Genomic DNA, 23213 nt, shown 5'->3' with positions numbered 1-23213 from the left:
AAAAAAAAAAGGATATGGTGTGAGTCAGCCATGGTATATCCTGTATATACCATGAACTGATGTCACAATTTTAAGCTATACGGCTGACTCGAATCGCAGCTATGGCTCCGCGAGCATTTCTGTGTGTGTAGATCTACGCATCATGATCATGCCTAGTGAGGCAGGTGATAAAATGGCAAAAATAAATAAAATAATTTGTATTTGCAGTCACAAAGCTTTTCAACACTTTCTCCACTAGGTTGTGTCTTGAGCTAATTTGCACAATTACGGTAATAAATCTTTCGATTATGCTCATTATGTCTTATATTGAATATTGTTAGTTTTTTCTTTTTTATCAGACATCTAATTTTTTAGGTTTGTTTATCTGACATGTTTCGACGTACGACTGTCGTCTTCCTCAGAGCGTCACCGGATGTTATTGGTGACGCTCTGACGTTTTTATCAGCTGATGTTTCCGAAAGGCGTGGCCTTCCTGTCTGGTTTGACAGGTCGGTCACGCTTTCTACTGTCTGTTCGTCCCCTGCAAGATGGCACTCCAGGTATGCGAGAGCATGTATGCTCCCTCATCCCGGTTGATGGTCCTCGGGCTTCGCTTACGGATCTCCATGGCCTCCCTGATCCAGCGCTGATGTTTGTTATCTTCTGCGCGGATGACTCTGACATTCCCCCAGTCCATAATATGATTTTCCCTTTTGCAGTGATCTGTTATGGCTGACTTATAATTTTCCTGTTGTGCCTTTTCTTTTATTGTTCGGGTTTGTCTTGTAGCTGTCTCCTTTTCGCACTCTTTCTTATGTTCATTTTTTCTTGTGTTGAAACTCCTTCCTGTCTCCCCGATGTAAGTTTTATTGCATAATTGACATGGAATCTCATATATGGTGTTGCATCTGTTGTCCGGATGTATTCTGTCTTTGGGATGAACCAGGATCTGACGGAGTGTTGTGTGTGGTTTGGCAGGTGTGTTAATGTTGTGCTTCCTCATTGCTCTTTGAATGCGTTCAGTTGTTCCCCTAAGGTATAGTAATGTCACCACTCCCCTGTGTTCTTGTTTGTTGGTTTGTTTTTTCTCTTTCTTCTGTGTTTTGTTGTTCTTAACCTGTTCCGCCCCTTTGGATATTGCCCATTGTGGATATTGACATGCCTTCAGTGCGTGTTGTACATGTTGTTCCTCTTGTTCTTTGTCCTGTGGATCTGTAATTATTGCTGTGCGTTCATGTAATGTTCTGAGACTACTGATATTTTGTGCATTATGGGGTGTTCGGAAGTCCAGTTTAAATATTGGTCGGTGTGTGTGGGTTTTCTGTGTACTTTTATTTTGATGTCCCTATCTTCTGTGTGATGTATTTTTAAGTCCAAAAATGCTATTGACTGCTCCGTTTCTTCATGTGTGAATTTTATATTACCGGTATTGTCTATGGTGTTGAGATGGTCGGTGAGTTGTTGAGTGTGTCCCCTCTTCACTTTTTCTAGCATGTCATCCACGTAACGTTTCCAGAGTGTTGGCCTGTATTCTGCTGGTATTGTAGTGAGTGCGTTCTGCTCCAGATCTTCCATGAAAAAGCCGCACATGATGGCTGATAGTGGGTCTCCCATGGCAAAACCTTCCTTCTGTCTGTAAATTGTATTCCTGAACTGAAAGTATGTGGATGTGGCGATGAATTGAAGGAGCTGAGTGATGTCTTGTACAGTGAGATATCTGAGCTCCGTATCAATGCGCTGCCGAAGCGCGCAGAAGGTGTTAGTACGCCTGTCATTATAGTGCGGACTTTCCATAGCATAGAAAATCGCTACGTTTCAATTTGTGTAACTGAACTTGTTTCATATCACTGGTCATATAAACCTATGTAAACAGGAAAAACGCGGAAGAGTTTGGTCGAATCTAACTACAGCCCCAAAAAATACCGTTGGCCATACTGAGCCTAGCTACATTGCTAACAGGAGTGACAGCGCGTCTGACTGCGTCTGACTGACTGGGAGGTCGCGCAAAGCTCCGATAGGTACGGATCAGCTCGTCTCAATTCAGATAAGAGCATATTTCATTATGGAAGTACGGTGGACTGTTCCTTTAAGCGTGTTTCAGATAGGATATGTTTAATCAAGATCAACATTGGTTTGACCATTCTTACAATCCTCTCCGTGTACGCTCCTCAAGTAGGACTGGACGATAACATCAAGGATGCCTTTTATGACCTCTTACAGTTCACTGTATCAAAAATCGAAAGTTCAGACACCCTGCTGTTATGCGGCGACTTCAATGGTCACATAGGAGAAAAGTCTGCAGGTTATGAAGGTATTCATGGCGGGTTTGGTTACAGTGATCGCAACCCTGAGGGCGAGAGGCTGTTGGAATGCTCTATGGCTAATGAGCTTGCCATTTGCAACTCCTTCTTTAAGAAGAAAGTTAATCATTTGATTACATACCAATCTGGAGGATCCACTAGCCAAATTGATTGTATTCTTGTGAAATGGAGCAAGTTTGGACTTGTCACCAACACCAAAGTAATTCCTGGTGAGGAACGTGCCACGCAGCACAAGTTACTTGTCTGTGACCTCTCTCTCAAATCTACCAAGCCCTGTAAGCAATCCTTTACCCCTAAACTTCGCACCTGGAAGCTAAGAGACCCTGAGATAAAGAAGAGTTTCTCGGAAGTCGTTGAAGCTGAGCTATCCAACAACAACAACGACGTCTCCACTGTTGAAGAAAGCTGGCAGCTCCTGAAAAATAATCTGTTGAAAGCAGCTTATGAAGGGTGTGGTGTTACAAAGAAGAGAATCAGAAGGAGGGAAACCTGGTGGTGGGATGAGTCAGTCAACCATGCCGTGTGTGAAAAAAGGCACCTTTGGAAGGCCTGGAAGAAAGGTGGGAGTAAAGAAGATTATCTTGCAGCCAAGCGCACAGCCAAGCGTGCAGTCTTTGAAGCAAAACAGAGAGCAGAGGAAAACTGGTTGTGTGATATAGATGTATTCCATGTGGCCAAGCAGATGAAAAGAGAACAACTTGATATAGTGGACGAGAACTGCATTAGAGATGAAGGCAATCTGTGTCTCAGTGACGAACAAAAGGCGGCGGCTTGGAAACAGCATTACAAACGTCTGCTCAATGAAGAATTCCCCTGGAGTGCTGAAGACCTTCCTGTTGCTGAACCTGTTTCTGGCCCCCCCATCCTCGTGACAGGTGCCATGATGGCTGAGGCAATCACCAAAATGAAGTCTGGAAAATCCCCCGGCCCAAGAGGTATTGTGGCTGACATGCTCAAAGAGTCCATTGCTGTTAGCTGCCCCATGCTAATCAAGCTTGCAAATGCCATCATCGCTGAAGGTTGTATTCCCACAGACTGGGACAACAGTTTCATCATCAATCTGTACAAAGGCAAGGGAGATGCAACAGATAGAGGCAACTACAGGGGTCTGAAGATGACTGAACATTGTCTGAAAGTTATTGAAAGAGTGCTAGATAAAGTGTTAAGAGAAATTGCAGTTATCTCCGAGTTTCAGTTTGATTTTGTGCCAGGCAAAGGAACGAGCGATGCCATCTTCACTGTAAGGCAGTTGCAGGAAAAGTATTTGGCTAAAGAGCGTAACATACATTTTGCATTTGTGGATCTGGAAAAGGCGTTTGATCGCATGCCTCATGACATGCTATGGTGGGCCATGAGACGCATTGGTATCCCAGAATGGATCGTGAGAACAGTCCAGGCTATGTACTGGCATGCTACGAGCAAGGTTCGGATAAACAATTCCTTCAGCGAAGACTTCGATGTCAATGTTGGCGTGCGTCAAGGATCCGTCCTCAGTCCATTTCTTTTTGTCATCGTACTGGAAGCCTCATCCCGTGATTTTTTCAACCGGTGCACCTTGGGAGCTACTCTATGCTGACGACCTGGTGATCGCTGCTGAGTCCCTTGATGAGCTCACTGATAAGTTTCTTCTGTGGAAAAGTGGCTTGGAGTCCAGAGGACTGAGAGTCAATATGAAGAAAACAAAGGTGATGATATCTGGCCCTAACCTTAACACCTTGAGGGACTCTGGTAAACATCCCTGTGGCGTCTGCAGGAAAGGTGTTGGCCGTAACTCCATCTTCTATAATGATTGTAAGCATTAGGTACACAAGAAATGCACAAACATATGTGGTAGGCTATCTGCCGTTCCCAATTTCAGATGTGACCGTTGCCTTGGTCTCGCACGTCCCATTGTCGGCAAGCAATGTAATCAGGTGGCTATTGGCACTCATGAGCTTGACACTGTTGACTCTTTCTGTTACCTTGGTGACAACCTATGTGCTGGCGGTGGCTGTGAGCTTGCCACTATAACGCGAACTAGGTCAGCCTGGAAGAAATTCAGAGAGCTCCTGCCCCTCCTGTCGTCTAGGAGTGTATCTTGGAGCATTCATGGCAGAGTCTACAACTCCTATGTTCGTAGCGCAATGCTATATGCCTGTGAGTACTGGCCGATTAAAAAGGAGGATCTCAGGCGCTTGGAGCGTAATGAAAGAGCTATGCTGCGTTGGATGTGCCACATTAAGCCGGGTGTTAACACTAGTACTGAAGACCTTCGCCAGAAGTTGGGCCTCGCTGATCTCTTCTCGGAGATCAGATACAGGCGCCTTTGATGGTTTGGCCACGTCCATCGCAGCTCGCAAACCATCAAAGAAATCACAAACCTGCAAGTGGCTGGGAAACGGAAGAAGGGTCGACTGAGAAACTCATGGAAGGAGTCAGTGGTTGCCGATTTGAAGGACTGGGGCCTTTTGGCCAGTGACGCTCTAGATAGAGACTATTGGAGGAGGAGGCTACAAACTCACATGCACCGTCTGACGCACTAGTAGTGTTTCAAACAGACGTAAAAAGGATAAGAAGGATGCATTTTATGCTGGTTTTACCATGTAGCCTTGAACGGTGCTTCAGTGAAAATTTATTTTACTTCTTCACACTGGTGGCTTGCGCTTGCCTTCAATACTAATTCTAGCGTATAACCGTTAAATGATTGGAAATGACCCGGTTTACCTGGGGCACCCATTTAGGCGAGACAAAACTCGTGGCCTCGATGACAGGAAGTCCTGCCTCTGAGAGCATGTCAATCAGACGGATCTTCACCTCGGCTGGAACGATGGTCTAACAGAACAGACAGGGAAAGTAGCACTTATTATTATTGTTTTAAATATACAATGTATAATAATTAATCAAGATATAGAAATTAAATGCTTCGTGAGGATATTAGTTGCAGAAATGTGACATATTTATGGATAAACAGGAGTCCTGTGTCACCTTCTCATTCTGGAGTCCGTCTCTGGGTCCAACTTCTACTATCTTCACCTTTTCTGGAAGAGGCCGTGTAGCATGCAGACGAACCTGTAAAAACAGGCAGATTTAAAACGCAAACGTCTTACACATTACAGAAGGTGAACAAGACCTTTACTCATCACGTTATACACTGCTTGTGAGCTAAAAGCACATCTGACTTGAGGTTACAGGCTGCTAACTCTTGGTTTGTCCACACGTGAGGGATACAAGAGCACGTTTTGACAGGATGTAGATTCAGGTTCAGAAATGATGTCGTAGCACATGACTGAAGTACTGCTCGGACAGGATCAGACTTCTGGCAAGTAAAGTTTGTACATGGACAGGTGTGTGTTCATGATCGAACAAAAATTCCATCTGTACGACACTACATTTTTAATACACAATCTGATTGTTTTGAACTGTATTACAAGCCCTTGTTTTAGGATCCATTAAAAATACAACCCCGATTCCAAAAAAGTTGGGACAAAGTACAAATTGTAAATAAAAACGGAATGCAATAATTTACAAATCTCAAAAACTGATATTGTATTCACAATAGAACATAGACAACATATCAAATGTCGAAAGTGAGACATTTTGAAATTTCATGCCAAATATTGGCTCAGTTGAAATTTCATGACAGCAACACCTCTCAAAAAAGTTGGGACAGGGGCAATAAGAGGCTGGAAAAGTTAAAGGTACAAAAAAGGAACAGCTGGAGGACCAAATTGCAACTCATTAGGTCAATTGGCAATAGGTCATTAACATGACTGGGTATAAAAAGAGCATCTTGGAGTGGCAGCGGCTCTCAGAAGTAAAGATGGGAAGAGGATCACCAATCCCCCTAATTCTGCGCCGACAAATAGTGGCGCAATATCAGAAAGGAGTTCGACAGTGTAAAATTGCAAAGAGTTTGAACATATCATCATCTGCAGTGCATAATATCATCAAAAGATTCAGAGAATCTGGAAGAATCTCTGTGCGTAAGGGTCAAGGCCGGAAATCCATACCGGGTGCCCGTGATCTTTGGGCCCTTAGACGGCACTGCATCACATACAGGCATGCTTCTGTATTGGAAATCACAAAATGGGCTCAGGAATATTTCCAGAGAACATTATCTGTGAACACAATTCACCGTGCCATCCGCCGTTGCCAGCTAAAACTCTATAGTTCAAAGAAGAAGCCGTATCTAAACGTGGTCCAGAAGCGCAGACGTCTTCTCTGGGCCAAGGCTCATTTAAAATGGACTGTGGCAAAGTGGAAAACTGTTCTGTGGTCAGACGAATCAAAATTTGAAGTTCTTTATGGAAATCAGGGACGCCGTGTCACTCGGACTAAAGAGGAGAAGGACGACCCAAGTTGTTATCAGCGCTCAGTTCAGAAGCCTGCATCTCGGATGGTATGGGGTTGCATTAGTGCGTGTGGCATGGGCAGCTTACACATCTCGAAAGACGCCATCAGTGCTGAAAGGTATATCCAGGTTCTAGAGCAACATATGCTCCCATCCAGGCGACGTCTCTTTCAGGGAAGACCTTGCATTTTCCAACATGACAATGCCAAACCACATACTGCATCAATTACAGCATCATGGCTGCGTAGAAGAAGGGTCCGGGTACTGAACTGGCCAGCCTGCAGTCCAGATCTTTCACCCATAGAAAACATTTGGCGCATCATAAAACGGAAGATACGACAAAAAAAGACCTAAGACAGTTGAGCAACTAGAATCCTACATTAGACAAGAATGGGTTAACATTCCTATCCCTAAACTTGAGCAACTTGTCTCCTCAGTCCCCAGACGTTTACAGACTGTTGTAAAGAGAAAAGGGGATGTCTCACAGTGGTAAACATGGCCTTGTCCCAACTTTTTTGAGATGTGGTGTTGTCATGAAATTTAAAATCACCTAATTTTTCTCTTTAAATGATACATTTTCTCAGTTTAAACATTTGATATGTCATCTATGTTCTATTCTGAATAAAATATGGAATTTTGAAATTTCCACATCATTGCATTCCATTTTTATTTACAATTTGCACTTTGTCCCAACTTTTTTGGAATCGGGGTTGTATATCAGCTGTATCTGTATTAGGAATCTAGCCTTCTTTCTTCTTTTGGCTGCTCCTGATTAGGGGTCGCCACAGCGGATCTTTCATCTCCATTGCTCCCCGTCTTCCTCATCCTTCTCTACCACACCTGCCACTTTCATGTCCTCTCTCACCGCATCCATGGATCTCCTCTTTGGCCTTCCTCGTTTTCGTGTGTCTGGCAGCTCCATCCTCAACATTCTCCTTCCCACATGCTCTGCATCTCTTCTCAGGATGTGCCCAGACCATCTCAGTCTCATCACTCTTAGCTTCATTCCCAAGCTCTCCACATGTGCTGTCCCTCTGATGTGCTCGTTCCTTATCCTGTCCAACCTCCCATCACAAACCTTAACATCCTCAACTCCACCACCTCCAACTTTGCCTCCTGTCTCTTCGTTAAGGGTGCGGTCTCCAATCCATACATCACAGCTGGCCTCACTACTGTCTTATACATCTTACCTTTCACTTTTGCTGGGACTTTCCTATCACAAGTGACTCCCGAAATCCTTCTCCACCCTGCCTGCACTCTCTTTCTCACCTCACTACCGCAGCCCCCATTTTCCTGCACAGTTGACCCCAGGTACTTGAATTCACTGTATTAGGAATCCAGTAATGTACCTAAAAGCCGCAAGTGTCAATCCTGACATCTTTATAAAACGCTGATGTTTTATTGTTCTGAGATTTAAACTTGGTTTTGTTTTGATTTCAGCGACAGAAGATAGAAAACAGCACTTCCTAAAGTGTCTCTATAGCGAAGGGGGAAAAAAGTGCAAGACCTCTGTTTCCACAGGATATGACCAACAAATCAATTCTTTTATTACATTGAGTGCTCACACTGGTAAAATATGGTATAATGTTTTGATGAAGAGTTCTCTTTGGGCTCTGAAACTGTACACGTAGGAAAAAAATGGATTACATTCTTTCAGGGAAAAGAGACAGGCGTTGTTTGAAGTAGTTGATCCTGGATCAGGGAAAATAAGGTTGTAATAGTGTGCATTAGGGCTGGAACGATACACCCAACTCACGATTCGAATCGCGATTTTTGACCCACGATTCGATACGCCCACGATTTTTTTTTAAATGATTTTTTAAAGTAGTAAATTTGACTTAACATTTACTTACTTACATTAACTATTTAATAACAAATAATTCAGACCACTGCAGAGAATGAGTAATATGTATGCAAAAATGAACAAATGTATATCCAAAGATTGTTTTATTTCTCAAAATAATACTGTTGAGCTGTTTTTTTTTTTTTGGGGGGGGGGGGGGGGGGGGGGCTCTCTCACTGTCTCACTCTCATAGGGCCAATGATTTTCTGTGATCGCGGAAAACAGATGGAAATTACGGAATTTTTATGGTGAAACATTGCTCGCGTGTCAAAATGTAACTGCCGCAGAAGGCTTCCGCCCAAGCAGACATGCCTTCAGTGTTGCCAGATATTGCTAACGTTTTCCACCCCAAAATATGTTCAAAACCAGCCAAAAAGCACCTAAACCTGCCCAATCTGGCAACACTGCATGCCTTTCCGGTCAAGTGATTGTGATTGGCTTGTGGCACACCTAGCCAGCCAATGAGCTGCTTGTTTACAGATTCGCTCCCCGCGTCGCAACCAGAATGGCGACCGCTTAAAAGAAATGAATGCTCTGCCAGTGGCGAGTGTGGACGTTGCGTGACTCGCAGAAGATTGTCACAGGTCGGCGAAAAAACGACTTACTAATAGATATAAAAAAATAAAAGTAATTTAAGTAAGTTTAAAATGTAATTTAAATAAAAAGTAAAGTATTCATAAATTGAAGTTTGGAAGCGCCTCTGTTTTTGGGCTGAGAAGAAGTTTGAAAGGGTGTTCTGCCTTCTTGTATCGCGATACAGATCGTGGCTCTGCATATCGCGATTTTGATTTGCATATCGTTACAGCCCTAGTGTGCATAGCCTGGTCTGATGGTCATAGATGCTCAAGTCCTTGTATATTAACAGACTACTATCCAAGCTGCTATTCTCAGCTCCATCACTCAGACATCATGAGCAATTTCACCAAGATTCCAGTAGGTGGCGATAATTCACCTCCGAGTGTTCCTCCGGAACATGAACAGCAAAAGACAACTCGATGAAAGCCCAGCGCACACCTTCCCGATTTCATCGGGTCTTCGTGTGTCGGGCGATCGGTTACGTGCATACGGGCCCGGTTTGATCAGTTCAAAATTCCCCGCACACATTTGCGAGACATCATACACGTTCAGCCCGAATAGATGGTCATGTGTTCAAGACATCACGCAATATATATTTTGTACACACACACAGAAGTATTAAATTTGAAATATTAGAATCAAAAAGGGATAATAATCCCAACTAGACAAATCAATAATAAGAACAGATTCTAATTTGTTCAGTCGTTCTTAAAATTCAAATTGTTCCGGGATTCCAGACAAGCGATTTCTGTACCACTGACAGTGCTATAATACTTTACCAGGCATTTTCAAAGCTGACACTATTACAGCCATAGCCTCGTTCCTCTTTTCCCGTTTGCTATAATCAGATGAACTAATGTCATAAAGACAGGTGGACGCTTCCCAAAGCGACACGAGTTGTGCTTCCTGGTCTGCAGTCCACGTGTGATCGATCCTAGCACTCCAATTGGCTGTTTAAAATTATTGTAACCGACGAGATCGTAGTAACAACGCACACACTACCGATTGTGTTGCGTACGAGGAGATCGCGTATGAAAATATCAAGACCAGTTTGATCTGAACCGACTACTGATGAAATCGGCTACGAGGTGTCCCCGCACACATTTACGATTCGCAAGCGATTTAATTGGCCCGACAAAATCCTAAGCGAATCGGGAAGGTGTACGGTGGGCTTAAGCGAATCGGATAGCACGGTCTCATCCGGGTATTTTGCACTGAGCTGTATATAAAAATCTACAGAGCTCACAGCCTGTTCCCTGCTGTAGAGATGAGTTCAAGTTCAAGCACTTTGTCATCTCATCTCATCTCATTATCTCTAGCCGCTTTATCCTTCTACAGGGTCGCAGGCAAGCTGGAGCCTATCCCAGCTGACTACGGGCGAAAGGCGGGGTACACCCTGGACAAGTTGCCAGGTCATCACAGGGCTGACACATAGACACAGACAACCATTCACACTCACATTCACACCTACGCTCAATTTAGAGTCACCAGTTAACCTAACCTGCATGTCTTTGGACTGTGGGGGAAACCGGAGCACCCGGAGGAAACCCACGCGGACACGGGGAGAACATGCAAACTCCACACAGAAAGGCCCTCGCCGGCCCCGGGGCTCGAACCCAGGACCTTCTTGCTGTGAGGCGACAGCGCTAACCACTACACCACCGTGCCGCCACTTTGTCATTAAGGCACAATGAAATTTCTTTTGTGCTCGTCCCATAGGTGCAAAAAATTAAGACAGAAATATAACGGGGGGGGGGGGGACCCACAGCATGCACTTAGCAAATACCTGAGAGCTAAGAAAGGTGATAAATATATACAAAATGAACATAAATACACTTAACAGAAATGATATGGAAAATCAAGCAATATGTACAGGTTGTGGATTGAATAGGGGAAAAAAAAAAGCCATCTGAGTGAAGCCATCTGGCCGCCATCTTACCACTCCCACCGTGTGTATTTGGCTTGTGTGTTACCTCCTCTTATTTTTTTTCAACTTCACCCACATTCCTTACAGCGCTCCCCTTCACTGTGATTGTTTTTCTCTTTTCCAGTTCAGTCTCTGATCATTTTTTCAACAGCTCTTTTACTACTATAATTATTTTTATGAAGATTATTGGGGCGGCACGGTGGTGTAGTGGTTAGCGCTGTCGCCTCACAGCAAGAAGGTCCGGGTTCGAGCCCCGTGGCCGACGAGGGCCTTTCTGTGCGGAGTTTGCATGTTCTCCCCGTGTCCGCGTGGGTTTCCTCCGGGTGCTCCGGTTTCCCCTACAGTCCAAAGACATGCAGGTTAGGTTAACTGGTGACTCTAAATTGACCGTAGGTGTGAATGTGAGTGTGAATGGTTGTCTGTGTCTATGTGTCAGCCCTGTGATGACCTGGCGACTTGTCCAGGGTGTACCCCGCCTTTCGCCCGTAGTCAGCTGGGATAGGCTCCAGCTTGCCTGCGACCCTGTAGAACAGGATAAAGCGGCTAGAGATAATGAGATGAAGATTATTTCTGTTTTTCCTCTTATACAGTGTACCTTTCCCTTTCATACATTTCTTCTTCCTTGCACACAGGCTTTGATCTACTCTTGGACATTTCCATCAAAAATCTGACAGTCACGGTATTCATCCCAGATATCAAGGAGAGATTTTTTTTTTTGCGCTCTTCTTATGGTGCTGTGCACACACACACACACACACACACACACACACGTAAAAATGATCAACACTAGCTAACAATACTCACAGGTGAAATGTCCGTCCACAACCTTTGACCTGACGATTTGTACAGTTCAGTGCTGCACATGCAGGCATTTTTATACCAAAACGTTTATTTAAAAATGTTGGAGGGTTAAGAATTTTTGTTGTGTTGTGGCTTTGAAATATCCAAACTGTCAATTATGTTGTCTGACTTTTGTAAACAGATATTGCATTGTGGGAAAATGATGTTTTCTCACAACTTCACACCACATAGCTCCACCTTGTGGAATAATAGAACCATTACTATTAATAGGAAGACTTTAAATAAACAAATAATGGTATGATTAAAAAAAAAAAAAGTGTATGAAAAATGGCCATTTAATTAATTTGTAGAAAAGTTTAATTTAAGATGCTCCTACAGAGAATTTAATCAGATTTGTAGAGCTAGGACACTCTGAGGTCCTGGGCCTGTTAGACACACTGTGGCAGTCTGATAAACCTTGACATTTTTAAAGTATTTCATCTAACTAAAAACATCCATGCAAAAGTGACACACATGGTTATATTCTGGACGCCCTCAGCAATAATAATATGAGTAAAGTGAATGTGATGAAATTTCATCTCATCTCATTATCTCTAGCCGCTTTACCCTGTTCTACAGGGCCGCAGGCAAGCTGGAGCCTATCCCAGCTGACTACGGGCGAAAGGCGGGGTACACCCTGGACAAGTCGCCAGGTCATCACAGGGCTGACACATAGACACAGACAACCATTCACACTCACATTCACACCTACGCTCAATTTAGAGTCACCAGTTAACCTAACCTGCATGTCTTTGGACTGTGGGGGAAACCGGAGCACCCGGAGGAAACCCACGCGGACACGGGGATTACATGCAAACTCCGCACAGAAAGGCCCTCGCCGGCCACGGGGCTCGAACCCGGACCTTCTTGCTGTGAGGCGACAGCGCTAACCACTACACCACCGTGCCGCCGTGATGAAATTTGTTTTTATTTAAATTAAGTGCAAACATAACCTCACAAAAAATTATTTTCAGAGTCTTCAAACCTTGTAAAAAAAAAAATTCACACGATAAATATATCTGCACAAGACTTTTGAAGTCTGAACCTTGTAAACATAGGTGTTGGCTACATAAAAGTAAGAATGGCATTCAGAAATGTTCTGTAGCTTCAATACTAATTGTAGAAAATTCAGGCCCTGTCCACACGGCGACGGATTCAGGTGAATCTGATAAAATTGTTTATCGTTTCGGCCTGGCGTCCACACGGCACCGGCGTTTTGGGTGCCCCAAAACGAAATCTTTTGAGAACGGGTTCCAGAGTGAAAAAAATCTGGCAACGGAGCCGTTGCGAAGTCGTCTGGATGAGTAGGACGGATTTGTTTACGATAACGTCACAACCACATGACTGTCAGTGCTTCACGCCGGGTAGAAGTGTAACGAACTCGATGCGAGTTGTCAACAAATCCTATAACTTGGTTCATGAAACGCACTTACAAAATATTTTCACTGTGAATATTTGTGTAATGGTGCAAAGTGAGAGAGAGAGAGAGAGAGAGAGAGAGAGAGAGAGAGAGAGAGAATAGCCCTTAGAGCAGAGTCAATCCCGCCAGCAAAAATAGGGAAAAAAAAAAAAAAGGAGCGATCTCACCTCTTCAGATGTTTATTCCGGACCATTAAAAAATTCTGGAGGATATCAGAATGTTGGCGTACTGGCTTCCATCTACCCCCGTTCATTCCTCTTTCCGCGTCTCCATTCAAAAAACGAGCACGTGATTTAAAGGGACTATATCCATAGGATAAGGAGTGAGAAAGTGTGCGCGTGTGACAGTGACAGGGATAGTCACTGTGCGCATGCGCAGTTATGCGCATGCGTCTACTTCTATTGTTCTGGTGTCTCCGATAGGACCGTCTTACAGCGCACGTAGTGGTGTGGCATGTGTATTGCATCGTTTTCAGCAAGTGTTGCATTGCCATATGAACCTGATATTTTACTGATCCGTTGCCCATGTGGACGCGATATTTAAAAAAAAATCTCGTTGCCGTTGTCGTGTGGATGTAGCCTCAAGGCCAATTTATGCTGACAACGCAGTCCTCGCAGACGGTGTCGCAGATAGCGTCTGCATAGCCCCCCCCACCTTCGCAGACGCTCTGCGCGCACCTCCCAAAAATTGTGACCACCGCAGAAGCCTCGCAGACAGCGTCGCAGACAAGAGGGCTCTGATTGGTCCACTCTACATCCGCTGTACACGCACTTCCACTTCCCTACTTTCCCGGTTTGGTTTGTTTTCACGACCGCCATTTTTAAAAACACGAGCGAAGATGGAGCAGCACGAAGAGCGGTTGATCGAGGAAGTACGTACATCTATACGACTCCAGTTCTAGTCATTATAAGTAACCGGAGGATAAACACTCCACTAACCACACCCACCAACTACTTCTAGCGATTTTGCGACTTCGCGCCCCCTTGTGTTGTAGCGGTGAATAACACCGCGCACGCCTATTACTCCCCGCTCAACGATAAATTACAACTGTCTGCGAAAAGCTGTCCGCGAAAGCCTTGTCGCAAGAGCATGCAGAGGCCTTCAGACTACATTTGCTTTCTCCAAAGGTCACTTAACCTTTCAAATGAATATTGATGAGGTAGGTGTAATTCACCTGTAATCCCCCGTCACTGTCAATAGTCCATTTGTCAAAGACAAAGACCCTGGCCCTGGCCCCTGTACCTCCCTGCCGCCCCTCCACACCTCTCTGCTTGGAAAATTACTGCAAAGAAAAGAAGCCCTAAAAGCCAAAGCTACATTTCACAATCTTATGCATAGACTTACGCACGGACTATAATAAATCTAAAGTTAGCAATGAAAATAACTATGATGATGCAGGGCATGTTGACGTAGGTAACTAATTACTGTAAATCAGTAATCAGTGAAACATAGTTTGGCGACAGAAAAATGTTTTCAAAACTTGACGAAAAACAGCACAGCACGTTTCGATCAACTAGTTCTTTCTATTCAAAGAGCACCTCTTATCCGAACAACCCACTAACCATCTAACATGCACTCTTCTTCTTACTCTATGATTTCCTGTAGCTTGATTGTTTTTCTCAATTGCAAGTCGCTTTGGATAAAAGCGTCTGCTAAACGTAATGTAATGTAGTTCTCCCTATACACTAACCAAAAAAGCATGACAACAACCGCTAGTGAGACATCTTCCTTGCATTGGCCATTCCTCAAAGTTTCTCAGTTGGTATGGAAACAAGTGATCATGTTTATAGATACTTTGCACATGACGTCACAGAGTCGGGGATTCCCTAGTGGCGGCCATCTTGAGGGTCAAGCTTACCGTACGGGTCACTGAGCACACATTGTAACGCGCGAGTACGAAGTCTTCAAAAGAACCCAAGCAGGCTATTTAAAGCTAGCAATGGTGCACGCCTGTTGTATTCACGGCTGTCGTAATAGGTCAGATGATGACGTCAAGCGGAGCTTTTATGGAATTCCCACTGTACGGGAGTACGAAGGCGAGCAAACAAAGAAACTCAGCATACAAAGGAGAAATCTATGGCTTGCGAGAATCAACTGCAAGGATTATCAGCCTTCCAAGCACAGCAAAATCTGCTCTGATCATTTTATAAGTGGTAAGTTGTTTAAATAAACAATCAATTGTGTTTAAGTTTGTTTTTGGAAACCAAAACATCGTGTAAGCCAGGGCTTTTCAAAGTGTGGGGCGTGCCCCCCCTGGGGGGCGCCAGAGTTCTTCAGGGGGGGCGCAACGTGAGAGACAAAATGGATCGATTTTTAGTACCTAAAGCTACAGTGAGTGAGGAGACAAAGTCTGGGCCAAGCAAAAAAAACAGAGCCTCCAGGATGTTGCGATTTGCAACTTCAGCGCAAATTCAACCAATCCCCGCGAATTCAGGGCGGTGTTGCAATTATATCCAATCACCGTAACTTTCCCGCAAATTTGACCAATCGTTGGCGTCGACAAACTACCTTCCGCCTTACTTCCGTGTGTTCAAGAGAAGCAGCATGCGCATCGTGTTGCCAGATTAGACGATTTCAAGTGCATTTTGACGGGTTTTGAACATATTTTGGACTGGAAAACATCAGCAGTATCTGGCAACACTGAAAGTGTGTTATGTTTACAGTGAAGGACTGTGTGCACTTTATTTTTTTTTACTCAATACAAGAAGTTAATGGATGCCAACATTTTTGCCAAAATGGTATTTTATTTTCCATTGTTTAGGCAGCTTCAGCATCATACTGTGAGATTCTGTTCCAATTGTTTTTTTCTTCTATGAAGCCTGAGCCATTTATTTTATTAGTTTATAATTATTGTTTAATTTAGTCTTCAGGAGAGACTGCCTGCACACAGTACTAGTATTAATAGTTTTTTTTCTTACATAAAAGCTGAGGCATTTATATTATATTTTAAGGTAACTTCATGTTGTGCTGTGAGGTTCTCTGCACTTTAACTTTAGAACCAACAGGTGCATTTGGATAAGTAAAGCCTATTTTTCTGCATTTTTGTAGTTCTGGTAATCTTTTATATTGGTAAAGTTGTTTATAGGACCATTTCTCTTTGGTTTTTTTAATCAATAGTTTTTCAGTAATAACTTAATATTTAACATATCACTCAATTTTAATCACAAAAAGAGAAAATCGCAACAATTTCTCGCAACTTTCACTTCCTCCCGCAATGTAATCACAACAAAAACCTAAACACCGCAACTTTCATCGCAATTTTTTTGGAAAACCCCGCAACATCAGACATTTTAGTCCGCAACAATCACAAAAAAGGCCCGCGGAATCCTGGGGGGACTGAAAAAAGAAGGAAGTATGACCACGATTATTTAAAGTTTGGATTTTCATGGACTGGATCTGAAGACGCTCCACTGCCACAGTGTGTTGTCTGTCAAGAGGTGCTAGCTAACGATGCTATGAGATGTGAAAAAGAAAAAAATAATGTGTACAACAACCATTTTTTAAAAATACGAATGGAACATTAAGTATAGCAACAACAAAAGTTGTAAGGGGGGGGGGGCGCCACGCTGTTGTTTATTTGCTCTCCGAGGGGGGGCTGACTCTCCCACACTTTGAAAACCCCTGGTGTAAGCAATCTCTGGAGGATGCCTAACTGGAACTGACATGGTACTGTAATACCACTAATGGATGTAAAATTTGTCTTAAATCAACTCGATATTATACACACACACATATATATTTATATGCAGTGTTGAGAGCTCTAAAATTCCAATGTTTATATACCTTGGCTGTAATTAGGACACGACTGTCACTTGGTTTTATATGGTGGACTTCACGGACCCAGCCACAGACAAAATAATTGTATGACTCCAGCGACTTGTATGCTTTGAGGTCGTCAAGTGTGTAGGCGCTTTTACTATTCACGAAATAGTTCACAATATCAGGGTACGATATGGATGGCAGCCCTGCACAGTCACTTGAAAATGCATCTTTGTCCACTTCGTAGGGGTCAATTCCCCCAATCAAGGCCAGTTTGGCTACATACCGTTGTCGTGAGATGTATCCATATACTTCCGTTTGCTTGATTTTGCCGACATTGATTATTTTAGAAAACTGACTATATAACTTTATAAATTCGTCCGAGATAACGTAGCCGGTAATTGCGATGGTCCGTTTTGTTAGCCCCACAAGATGGCGGCTGGAGGGTGTTCCTCGGAATGCCGTGACGTCAGTGAAAACTATCTATACCAGTGAAATGGGGCGTGTTCTCACCTCCCCTTGCGACACAATGAGCGAATGACGACACTGATGTTCCATGCACTAAACATGTGAATAGCTGAAGGGTGCGTCATTAAGAGGCTGTTGCTGGCTGAAGTACTGAAATTCGTAAGAGTTGTTTTTATTCTCTTTACAAATTGCTAAAGTCTCTTTTAAAGATATATACAGTGCTGAGCGTAAATGAGTGCACCCCCTTTAAAAAGTAACATTTTAAACAATTTCCAAAATGTTGAAAAGACAAAGTTTAATATAACATCTGTTTAACTTATAACAGGAAAGTAAGGTTAATAATATAACTTAGATTACACATTTTTCAGTTTTACTCAAATTAGGGTGGTGCAAAAATAAGTACACCCCACAACAAAAACTACTCCATCTAGTACTTTGTATGGCCTCCATGATTTTTAATGACGGCACCAAGTCTTCTAGGCATGGAATGAACAAATTGGCGACATTTTGCAACATCAATCTTTTTCCATTCTTCAACAACGACCTCTTTTAGTGACCGGATGCTGGATGGAGAGCGATGCTCGACTGGTCTCTTCAGAATTCCCCATAGGTGTTCGACTGGGTTCAGATCAGGAAACATACTTGGCAACTGAATCACTTTCACCCTGTTCTTCTTCAGAAATCCAACAGTGGCCTTAGATGTGTGTTTAGTCATGTTGGAAAAATGCACGACGACCAAGGGCACGGAGTGATGGCAGCATCTTCTCTTTCAGTATAGAGCAATACGTCTGTGAATTCATGATACCATCAATGAAATGCAGCTCCCTGACACCAGCAGCCAGGGCTCGAAATTAACTTTTTTTCTTTGTGTCCCCCAGTGGTCCCGAATTCTATGTTGTATTGTCCCGAATGGAAGCAATAGTGTCCCCATTTTTTTCCTCTCTGAAATAACCAGTGGTTAATATTATCATATGAAGTTACTATTATATTTGTAACTATGCGATTTTGAACCCTTTATATCATTTTTACAATAAGTCACAAGACACAAGCGACACATGTCCTATACGTCATCTACTTCAAAATTACAGTTATTGCATTTTCAGTTTATTAAACTTTGGCGATCTCACTGTATGAATAGATACCCGTTTATTTAAAGGGGCCAACTAGCTCATTCAGAAAATGTTTCAACTCCCTACATCTGCAGTACACTTTAGTTGAAAATAAGACCCCTTTTATGTTCATTTCATCTACTTATACCTTGAATATCTGTTGGCACTTATAAGGCCAACTTATAATTTTCACCATTACCGTTATCCATTTTTATGAACTTTCCGTTATCCATTTTATGAACTTTCGCTGCCGAAACGTGGGTGCAAATGTTAGCAACATCAACATAGTGCCAGGTCCGAGCCTAGTTGTGCTGCTGACTGACTAAACTTTCTGAACTAGAAAGACACCAAGAAAACTCACTTATTCTGTTGAACGGTATCTTCCGTCAATATCATCCACATCATTCCTGTTGTATTTTATAACGTGTCTAACAGTGTTCATTAAGTTCATTCAGTTGCTAGCGTTGCCTGCAGACCAGGCGAGGACACTTTGGATCCTGAAGGTCCCGGAGACGTTATGTCTGGGCTTTCAGTTTCTTCCCCGCGGTCGGTCCGCTTCAACCACTTAAGCATTTTTGTTCTGGCAAGAGTCGGCGCAGCGTGTGCGGTAGCAATTCCATTCCAAGTCCATATAATGCGGACACCGGCCGAAGATTCTAGAACAGAATGCGCTGCTCTGTAGCCTACGGATGCAGGTGCATCGAAAGTGTAGCTACTATGTGTTTTTCGCTGTTAACGTTTTAAAATTAAAATTGACAAATTAGGTGAATGTCTACGTATGTGTTACGGCTTTGTAAATAATATTAATGTAGAACTTTTTTTCTAGATCTATTTTTTTCCATTGTCCCGGGATTGTCCCAGATATGATAATTTTGTGTCCCGATGACATTTTTTATGGTCCCCGGGACACCGTTAGTTTCGAGCGCTGCCAGCAGCACTCATGCAGCCCCACATAAGGACACTGCCACCACCATGTTTCACTGTAGGCACCAGGCATTTTTCTTTGCATTCCTCACCTCTGCGACGCCATCAGTTCCAAAAACATTTATCTTGGTCTCATCACTCCAGAGTATAGAGTCCCAGTAGTCTTCATCTTTGTCAGCATGGGCCCTGGCAAACTCTAGGCGGGCTTTTTTGTGCCTGGGCTTTAGGAGAGGCTTCTTTCGTGGACGGCATCCATGCATGCCATTCCTCTGCAGCGTACGCCGTATTGTGTCACGGGAAATAGTCACCCCAGTTTGGCTTTCTACTTCTTTAGATAACTGCAGTGAACTTGCATGCCAATTTTCTTCAACCCTTCTCATCAGAAGACGCTCCTGTCGAGGTGTTAACTTCCGTGGACGACCTGGACGTCTCTGTGAGATGGTTGCAGTTCCATCTTTCTTAAATTTTTGTACCACTTTTGCTACAGTATTCTGACTGATAAGTAAAGCTTTGCTGATCTTCTTGTAGCCTTCACCTTTGTGTCGTAAAGAAATTATTTTCTTTGGGGAATTCTGAAGAGACAAGTTGAGCATCACTCTCCATCCAGCATCCAGTCACTAAAAGAGGTCGTTGTTGAAGAATGGAAAAAGATTGATGTTGCAAAATGTCGCCAACTTGTTCATTCCATGCCTAGAAGACTTGGTGCTGTCATTAAAAATCATGGAGGCCATACAAAGTACTAGATGTAGTAGTTTTTGTTGTGGGGTGTACTCATTTTTGCACCACCCTAATTTGAGTAAAATTGAAAAATGTGTAATCTAAGTTTATATTATTAACATTACTTTCACGTTATAAGTTAAACAGATGTTATATTAAACTTTGTCTTATCAACATTTTGGAAATTGTGTTCATTGAGATATTGTTTAAATAGCAAAAGGCTAAAACCAGGAAGTGGACAGCTTTGGGAGTTACACTTGACTTTCGCGATAATAACGTGCTTAAAACCTTAAAACAGTTTAGAGCTAACATAACCAAACTCTTTATATAACCCTGAAATATAGTCTTTGAGATATAAATTATGATAAATGAACCGTAAACAATACAGTTCACTGAATGAATTCACTTCCGGGGTCGGTGTAACATACAAACATGTCCGTCTTTTGTTGTTTAAAAAGCTAAACCTGTTGTTGAAACTGATTATATATGTGGAAACGGTTCAATTTTTACCTCCAAATCCAAGCAGTCGATCATGAAAAGCGTGTTATCATTCCAGAAGTGACAAAGTGCGCTGTATAACTCACTGATTTAGCCGCAGAAAAACAGCAGTGGCCCGAACCGGGCCGGAATGAAGTCTGGACAAGCCTCATCCTCATCCCCAGCGCCGCCGCCGCCGCCATGTTGCTGCTGCACAACACCCTGAGTGTCACTTCAGTGGATCTACACTCACTAACACTTACACCGCCATCTACTGCTGCGGATCACCATCTCATACTCGAACAGCATGAATGAGTCCATTCACTCCGGCCCAGTCTAGTCCAGAGGAACTCTCTAAAGTGGGCCACCTTGTGCAATAAATGGTGCAAGCTATATACACTATCTCATCTCATCTCATCTCATCTCGTTATCTCTAGCCGCTTTATCCTGTTCTACAGGGTCGCAGGCAAGCTGGAGCCTATCCCAGCTGACTACGGGCGAAAGGCGGGGTACACCCTGGACAAGTCGCCAGGTCATCACAGGGCTGACACATAGACACAGACAACCATTCACACTCACATTCACACCTACGCTCAATTTAGAGTCACCAGTTAACCTAACCTGCATGTCTTTGGACTGTAGGGGAAACCGGAGCACCCGGAGGAAACCCACGCGGACACGAGGAGAACATGCAAACTCCGCACAGAAAGGCCCTCGCCGGCCACGGGGCTCAAACCCGGACCTTCTTGCTGTGAGGCGATAGCGCTAACCACTACACCACCGTGCCGCCCCCATATACACTATATACAAGCTATATATAGAAGCGATATACACCCTAGGAATACCGACCTTTTTACCAGAAAGCATCCAAAACGGCGAGGAATTGACCGAGAAGAAGCGATTTTTGTTGAACTGCTCATTAGTCCATAACTTCATTAATAATTTTCATGAACCAAATCTAGGTAGAAGTTATATGCACCCTAGGTTCCCCTACCTTCATGCAAGAAAGAATCAAAATCGGTGAAGACTTGAGGGAGAAGAAGCGATTTGTCTGGAAACTGATCGTTAGGGCTTAATTACACCATATCTTCATTATTAATTGTCTCATCTCATTATCTCTAGCCACTTTATCCTTCTACAGGGTCGCAGGCAAGCTGGAGCCTATCCCAGCTGACTACGGGCGAAAGGCAGGGTACACCCTGGACAAGTCGCCAGGTCATCACAGGGCTGACACATAGACACAGACAACCATTCACACTCACATTCACACCTACGGTCAATTTAGAGTCACCAGTTAACCTAACCTGCATGTCTTTGGACTGTAGGGGAAACCGGAGCACCCGGAGGAAACCCACGCGGACACGAGGAGAACATGCAAACTCCACACAGAAAGGCCCTCGCCGGCCACGGGGCTCAAACCCGGACCTTCTTGCTGTGAGGCGATAGCGCTAACCACTACACCACCGTTCCGCCCCCTATATACACTATATACAAGCTATATATAGAAGCGATATACACCCTAGGAATACCGACCTTTTTACCAGAAAGCATCCAAAACGGCGAGGAATTGACCGAGAAGAAGCGATTTTTGTTGAACTGCTCATTAGTCCATAACTTCATTAATAATTTTCATGAAGCAAATCTAGGTAGAAGTTATATGCACCCTAGGTTCCCCTACCTTCATGCCAGAAAGAATCAAAATCGGTGAAGACTTGAGGGAGAAGAAGTGATTTGTGTGGAAACTGATCGTTAGGGCTTAATTACACCATATCTTCATTATTAATTGTAATTATGCAAATTTGACTAGAAGCTATACGCAGCCCAGGCAGACCTACCTTCCTGCCAAAAAGAATAAAAATCGTTGAAGAATTGAGAGAGAAAAAGCGATTTTCGTGAAATGTGGATGACGTTGGACGGACGGACGATGAACGGACGATGGATAATACATAATGGCATAAGCTCATCACCCGGCGGCCGAATAAGCTAATAACCATCATAATCTAACCCTGATTGGTGTGTAACAGCAGCTCTGGCAGTAGTACTAATATTGTAATTTCCATAGCAACAGATTCTCATTCTCATTCTCATAGTAAGATTCTCATTCAGAGAGTCGGGTCAATTGGCCCGACTCTCTACATAAAATAAACCTGTAATCACCGACATGGCTCACTTTTCTGTAAGGAGACATTTATTTAACATTTTATAAAAAAAAAAAAAGAGCTTTGTAGCAACCACAGGAAAGTACACTATAGGACCAAAAGTATGTCCATCACACCCATATACAGTTCCTCCCATAGTTGGAAGCACACAATTGTGAAGATCCTTTTAAGGTTGGAGTGGAAGAACCTGAGTGTTCTGAACTCAACCCCACTGAACACCTTTGGGATGAACTGAAGCACCGACTGCACCCCAGATATTACTTGTCACTCAACATCAGTATCTCATCTCACTAATGCTCTTGTCGCTGAATGAACACAAATCCCCACAATCACACCCTAAAATCTAAGGTCTTTGTATGCTGTA

The 23213-nt window shown here is 43.4% G+C and overlaps 1 protein-coding gene across 2 annotated transcripts in view; it reads right to left on the bottom strand.

Annotated features, from left to right (window-relative positions):
• Positions 1 to 20962, bottom strand: part of hmgcl (3-hydroxy-3-methylglutaryl-CoA lyase) — a 46339-nt gene extending 25377 nt beyond the window's left edge. Inside the window, exons 1-3 of one of the 2 annotated variants that reach the window (XM_060933337.1) lie at positions 20798 to 20962; positions 5265 to 5348; positions 5004 to 5111 (exon numbers count right to left, since the gene is read on the bottom strand). In XM_060933337.1, the coding sequence (XP_060789320.1) occupies positions 5004 to 5111; positions 5265 to 5348; positions 20798 to 20893 (288 nt within the window). In that variant the 5' untranslated portion in view covers positions 20894 to 20962. Of the gene's footprint in view, positions 1 to 5003; positions 5112 to 5264; positions 5349 to 20723 lie in introns of both variants that reach the window. The other variant, XM_060933338.1, reaches the window with a different exon arrangement.
• Positions 20963 to 23213: the final 2251 nt, after the last annotated feature.

This window comes from Neoarius graeffei, chromosome 11 (assembly GCF_027579695.1).
Source record: "Neoarius graeffei isolate fNeoGra1 chromosome 11, fNeoGra1.pri, whole genome shotgun sequence".
NCBI classification, from domain to species: Eukaryota; Metazoa; Chordata; class Actinopteri; order Siluriformes; family Ariidae; genus Neoarius; species Neoarius graeffei.
The sequence above is the reverse complement of the archived record's forward strand: the minus strand, read 5'-3'. Positions and strand labels throughout refer to the sequence as shown.